Consider the following 6,000-nt stretch of genomic DNA (forward strand, 5'->3'; position numbering starts at 1 on the left):
TTGCTCTACATGGTAACGGATAAGAAGAGAAACTTCGGACCGGGACACGCTGTGGTTCAGACGCTTTCATCCTCTTTGAGCCAGCCTCCTTCGATGTTATGAAACACACAGACTACTCGAGTACTCGAGTACGTGCCTCCCCGTCTTTTGTAGCAGCCTGCCTGCCTGGGTCCTGGCGTTCGAGAGAGAGAGGTTGTTTTTTGTTTTGGCGTTCGTGCCCCGTTTGTGCCACATTCTGTGCCCCCGAGTTCATTTTAATTTACCTGAAACACAGATGAAACAATGTGTGTGTAACAAACGCAAGGCAGGCAGAACACGACGGCGAGAGTGCCTAAGTGGCGAGTTTACTTTTAGAGAGTCTCTACTTTTATGCAAACAGCAGGACGGACCCCGACGGATGTCCGTGACGATGGCGCAAATGCGGAGGAGACAGCTACTCTCGGAGAGCGATCGAGACGCCGAACGGTTGCACAAAAATCAGTTTGGGGGCCCTATCGGCCTCTCCCACAGGTGCTGCTTCAACGACACATTGTTCGTCTACGCGGATGAATCCTACACTGGCCCGATCGGCATTGGGCTGGTGCAAGACTCGCTTGGCGTTTGGAGCGGGACGCTGGCCGCAATGCTCGGCTTCATAACCGACCACATGGCGGCGCGTGTTGTCTACCTCAGAGACAGCGACTGCCTGAACGACATGGACGGAACACCCGACTTCTTCTGCCAGAGGACAGACGGCTCACACTCGACCGTTCCGGTCACCCGCTTTGTGACGCTCAACCGGAGGTTCCAATGGCTGGAGCCGCCGGAGGAGCGCAGCGTCTGGGTTACAACCTCGTTCGTCGAAGCTGACGAGGCCGCCCTCTTGCCCGTCTACTACGACTCGTCGCAGCTGGGAATCTTCACCTTCTTGGGTGCCCCATTGACCGTCACGCACTGCACATTCATTTACGCTTTTACCACCCACGTGACCTCACGGCCGCCTCCCCTTCCCGCATGACCTCACGGCGACCTCCCGCCTCGCTGCTTCCGTAGAGCCTTTTGACACCTCTCTGTGGCTCGCGCTCGCAATCTCTTGCATCGTGGTCGGCGCTCTCATGCCGATGACCCTGCGCGATCCCCGGACCAACGCGACGCGAGTCCGCGGCGGCTTCTTTTTTGCCAGCTTTTCAGATCGCGTCCTTCTCTTCTACCACGCCGTCTCCGAGCTGTTGGGCAAGGAAGACTTGGAATGGACGACCAATACCTCTTCCCGCATCCTAAAGGTGGGGTGGCTCATGTTCATCCTCATCACCGTTGCCTCGTACACCGCCAACCTCGCCGCCTTCTTCACCGCATCGGGGCGTGTGGTCAGAGGGCCGCAGGACATGGAGGCGCTGAAAACCCACGTGGCTTGCTCCACGCACGACTTCGACACCATGGAATCGCACCACGAAGAGGCGATCTTCTACGGGGTTCCGAATACGCTGGGTGGGATGATCGGCGCTTGGATGCCACACGATCATGCCCTTTATCGCGAGGGCGTAGCAGTCAATTATGGTGAGCTGACGTTCAAGGAGAAGAAGAATTCAGATACGTTCAGTAGCAGCGGGTTCATCGACCGGTGTGCGCAAAAGGTGCGTGCGGGTGAGGCGGGCTTGATCTTGGGCCCGCAGTCGGAGCTCGCAGAGTGGCTGTTGGACAGAGCGCGGCCAGAGAATTGCATGAACTGGGAGTTCAGTCGCGGGATCCACCTGCATCACGGCCCTCTGGCGCAGATCTTCCTCGCGGTCAACAAGTCTTACGGCTGGCCCTTCTTCTCCGCGCTACAAGAGTCGACTGCCTACCTCCGCGCCAGTGCACCCGTCGACATCCTCACCACCATCTACGCCCGCGAGCAGAACCAGGGCGGGGCGTGCCCAGCTTCGCTGCAGAAAGTGAGCCACCGCATCGCATTCTCCGACCAGTACGGAGTGTTTGTGGTCTTTGGGACATTCACCGGAGTCGCGGTCCTCGTCAGCTTCTTCGAGGCGTATCTGCTGCAGCGGCGCAAGCGGAAGCTGGCGCGGCGGCATGATACCGACGACAACGGGCGAGGCGTCATGACCGACACTGAGCTGCTGCGTGAGGTGATCAAGGAGCTCGACCGGGTGCACAAAAAGCTGGACGAACAAACCCAGTCCATTCCCAGCAATTCCACCGACCCTGGGCCTGCCCCTGCCCCTGCCACGGCGCCGGGAGAAGGCGGTGGCAGCAGCAGCGACAAGAGGCCTCGTCGCATGCGCCTGATCGGCGGTGTAGGGATCGGTCCGAGGGCGAGGTTGGAGTGGGTGCGCTCACCTAGGAAGGTAGTTAGCAGGGTGGGGTAGCTCGGATCCGATCCCTCTTAATTTTCTCCAGTCAGCCTCCGCGCCCGGCTTCCCGGGACAGCGGCCCGCCCTCGAGCCTCTGCCCAGCCCCCCCCGCCCTCCCTTCGCCGCTCCGCACAAACACACACCACACGCCTTTTCGACCCGGAGCATTTCTTTTTTCGTGCCGGTCCATGGATGTGTAGGTAGGTAGGTAGAAAGGTGAAGAAAACAACCACCAACCAGGCTCGGACTGGACACCAACGACGCGGTATCCTGGGTGGACGCTAGACAGATGATGACGACACGCACGAGCGACACACAGACACAAACAGGCTCACAAGACACACAGCCAGCTGGCTGCCACACACCCTGAGTTCGCGTACACATAACTCAAGCGTCAAGGCCACATCCTCCCTGTCGCCTCCCCCAGCACTCCAAGGTGCCGAGAGAACAAACAAGGGCACAACATCACAACAGACGACAGGAAGTAACACGCGAGGCTAGAGCAGGCTTGCTCCGCCTCAATCTTCCAACACGCGATTTTATACCCACCCAGCCCATGTCCCGAATCCAGCCATCGCGGTGGTGTGCACAAAGGCAACGGTGGGGGCCGCCACCATGAGCCGCGCCGCGGAGCTTGAGGAGCTCGCTCGCCGGTCCGCGGTGAGCGGCGCATCATCGTCGCTGAGGCACACCCTTGAGAGCATCTTCTCGAACTCGCAAGGCTCTCCTCCGCCGTCGATGAGCTCACCCGCATCTGAGAACCCGAGACAGTCAGCGCGTCCGCCACCGCCACCGCCGCCACCTCCTCCTCCACCTCCGCCTCCGCGACCGGGTGAACGTAGTGGTGCGGCCCCGCCAGCGTCTCCAAACCAGCAGACGGAGGGACCTGGCGGCAGAAGGCCGCGCGCCGCCAGGCGACGAGGCGGCGGCGGCGGTGGCGGTGGCGGCAGTGGTGGTGGTGGCAGCGGCAGAGGCGGGACGATGGTGTGGCTGCCTATGGCGATGGCCGCCTTCGCTCTGCTGGTGGCTGTCGGCGCGTCTGCCCTCTCGCTGCACAGTCCGACGGCCCGGGCAGAGGCGGACCTCCCCGGAGTGCGGGAGGGCACAGCGCCGTGGCTGGTCGAGCTGATGCGGTCGAACCAGCACGCGCACTCGCAGGCGCAGCAGGCCGTCTCGGGCGCGTACCACGACGCCTCCCGCCGCGCAGACGCGTGCTCCGAGGAGCTGCGCGCCGCCGTGGCCGACCTGGCGCGCGCCGAAAGCCGCGCCCAGACCTGCGATCGCGACTTGCTGGCGCGCGACGAGTACCTCAAGGCGGCGGCGCCGGAGGTTGCTCGCATCAAGGCGCGCTCTCTTCCTCCGCACGAGCTCGAGATCACCCGAGATCACCCGAGACCGCCCGAGATCACCCGAGATCTCATCCGAGATCACCCGAGGTCAGGCGGAGCTCAAGGAGGCGCAGGAGCAGCTCGTGCGCGTTGAGGCGTACTTCGGTGCTGCGGCGATGGCCGAGGTGCGGCCGCCACCCACGCCGGACCGACCCTCCCTCCACAGCTTGTGTTGTCGGGACTCCCGGCCGTGCCCCCCCCCCCCCCCTCCCCCCTCCCCCCCTCTTCGCGCGGGTGCGGACTGTGAGGCCCGGCCGTGCTCTCTGATAGGCGAGTCGTCACCGAGGCTGGATCGACGTGCGGTCTGTCGCCGTCGCCGTCCAGAGCCTCTCAAGGCGACGCTCGGTCCCTTCTTGTAGGCTGGCTTGCGCGCGCCCTCGCGCTTGGGGCGGACCGGAGGCTCGCGGGAGGAGCAGGAGGCGGAGGCGGGAGGAGCGCCGTTGCGACGCCCACGGTCGGTGGCGGGTCACCGCGAGGTGCTGCTGCTGCGCGGTGAGGTGGCGTTATCTCTTTGGCGGGGGGGGCGGGCTCCCGAGGCATCGAGACCGCCCCAGCGATGCAGAGTGACTCACTATGTGTGCTATAAGACCCGTGCCGGTGCGGGTCGTTTGTTCAGCCCCCGTGCGCGAAGGCCTTGTAGCCGGGAGTGCGCCGGTGCATCAGACAGGAATCAGAATTGTGCCTTGCGATGAGTCCCCTCGTTTTGTTATTCAGTTTTCAGATCGTTAAATCTCTCAAGCGTCACAAGGCACACGCGCACGCCGCGCACCGCGCACGCGAAAACGAGAGAGACCCCGCGCTTCTGAGAGGTGTCAGGTGAGAGGACACTGAGACCGTGAGAGCTGAGAAGGGAGCGTCTAAGCTGGCTGCGATCGTGGCCGTGTCAATACTACACATCACAAAAACAAACGGCGCTACGACGCACCCTCTCAGCGCCGGCGCAAGCCGTACTCGTGCATGGTCGAGTCCTTGAGCACCGCGCATACGCGACCATGCACGAGACCACGAGTACGAGCCGTCGGCCCGCTTGTCGAGCTTGGCCACCTTCTTGATTATGCCCTGCAGGTGCTTCCTTACCTCGGCGCCAAAGGAAGGGGGCACCTCCTTGAAGTGCTTGATGAGCTGGGGCAGGGCGAGGGCCCCCTTCTCGTGCAGCAGCATCACCACCACGTCGCGCTCGCTGCCTCGCTCAGGGTCAGCGCAGACGAGTTCTCGCGATGATACGCGATCAGGTACTCGGGGCAGATGTAGTCGCTCGCGTGGAAGATGACAAACTCGCGGTACCGGTCGTGGCCCGGCCCCTTCTCCGCGATGAGCGAGTGGTAGTGCATCGGCGGCGCCACGTTGGGCACGGGGGCAAGCTCGCGCACGTTCACGGGGAAAACGCGCTCGTTCGGATCGTCGCAAGACCTCGCCAGCGCTCCCGCGTCCTGGGTGTCCGGATCGGATGGCCGAGCGCGACGCGGCACACGAGCGCATAGTGCAAGGCGGTGCCCGGGGGTGGGGGTACGACCGGCCGTAGAGCCGCTGGTGAAGGTCGCTCGCCGGGTCGTAGTTGGCGTCGGCGTCGACGTACTGGTCCGCCTTGCCAAGATCCTCCGCTAGGTATGCGCCATTCCCAAACGCGGCGCCCGCGTGCGTGCCGCTGAAGCGCTCGTTGAGGCCGTTGGCGAGTACGGTGAGCAGCGAGCTCCGTCCGTGGGATGCCGTGCAGCAGCAGCACCTCGTTCAGCTCGGCGCGCAGCTGCAGCTTGCCCTGCGCCTCGAGCGCCGCCGCCGTGCTCGAGGTCATCATGTCGCGCCACACCTCGCTTGCGCTTCAGGCAGTCGAGCTCGTCCGACATGCAGCGCGTGCCGCCCTCGACGCGCGCGCTCCGGCGCGGGTTCTGGATGCGCCACGCGCAAGCGAGCCGCAGCGAGTCGTACGTGCCCTGAGACGCATCGCGCCCGCGCCCCAACCATGCGCCGTGCGTCGCACTCAGGCCCGAGAGCGCGCGCCACACCGCCGGGTCGCGCCTCTCCGAGAGCGGCCAGAGCGACATGCCGTCATCCTCCGCCAGCTCCTTCTTCGACTTCTGCCGCTTCGAGGGAGGCTGCTGCGACGAGCCCGCGGCCTGCTGTAGTTGCTGCTGCTGCTGCGCCTGAGGCTTTGGCGCCGCCGCCGCCGCCAGCGCCTGCGCCGGCTGCTGCTGTGCGGCCTTGGCGGCCGCCGCCTTCATCTGAGTCGTGAAGCTGCGCAGCGACGAGCCCGCGACCAGCGACTGCGCACGACCCGCGACGCC

The 6,000-nt window shown here is 64.2% G+C and overlaps 2 protein-coding genes across 2 annotated transcripts; both read left to right on the top strand.

The window, feature by feature from the left end:
* Positions 1-397: 397 nt before the first annotated feature.
* EMIHUDRAFT_236985 (hypothetical protein) lies at positions 398-2,265 on the top strand (the record flags this gene model as incomplete). The annotated part of the gene is made up of 3 exons (XM_005778551.1): positions 398-911; positions 1,033-2,126; positions 2,221-2,265. 3 exons carry the CDS (start codon positions 398-400, stop codon positions 2,263-2,265), a joined length of 1,653 nt encoding a protein of 550 aa, XP_005778608.1.
* Positions 2,266-3,311: 1,046 nt separating this feature from the next.
* On the top strand, positions 3,312-4,358 carry EMIHUDRAFT_236986 (hypothetical protein; the record flags this gene model as incomplete). Its single annotated transcript, XM_005778552.1, has 4 exons — positions 3,312-3,659; positions 3,772-3,843; positions 4,078-4,215; positions 4,350-4,358. The coding sequence occupies 4 exons, from the start codon at positions 3,312-3,314 to the stop codon at positions 4,356-4,358; spliced, it is 567 nt and encodes a 188-aa protein (XP_005778609.1).
* Positions 4,359-6,000: the final 1,642 nt, after the last annotated feature.

Source organism: Emiliania huxleyi (genome assembly GCF_000372725.1).
Source record: "Emiliania huxleyi CCMP1516 unplaced genomic scaffold EMIHUscaffold_243, whole genome shotgun sequence".
Lineage (NCBI taxonomy): Eukaryota > Haptophyta > Isochrysidales > Noelaerhabdaceae > Emiliania > Emiliania huxleyi.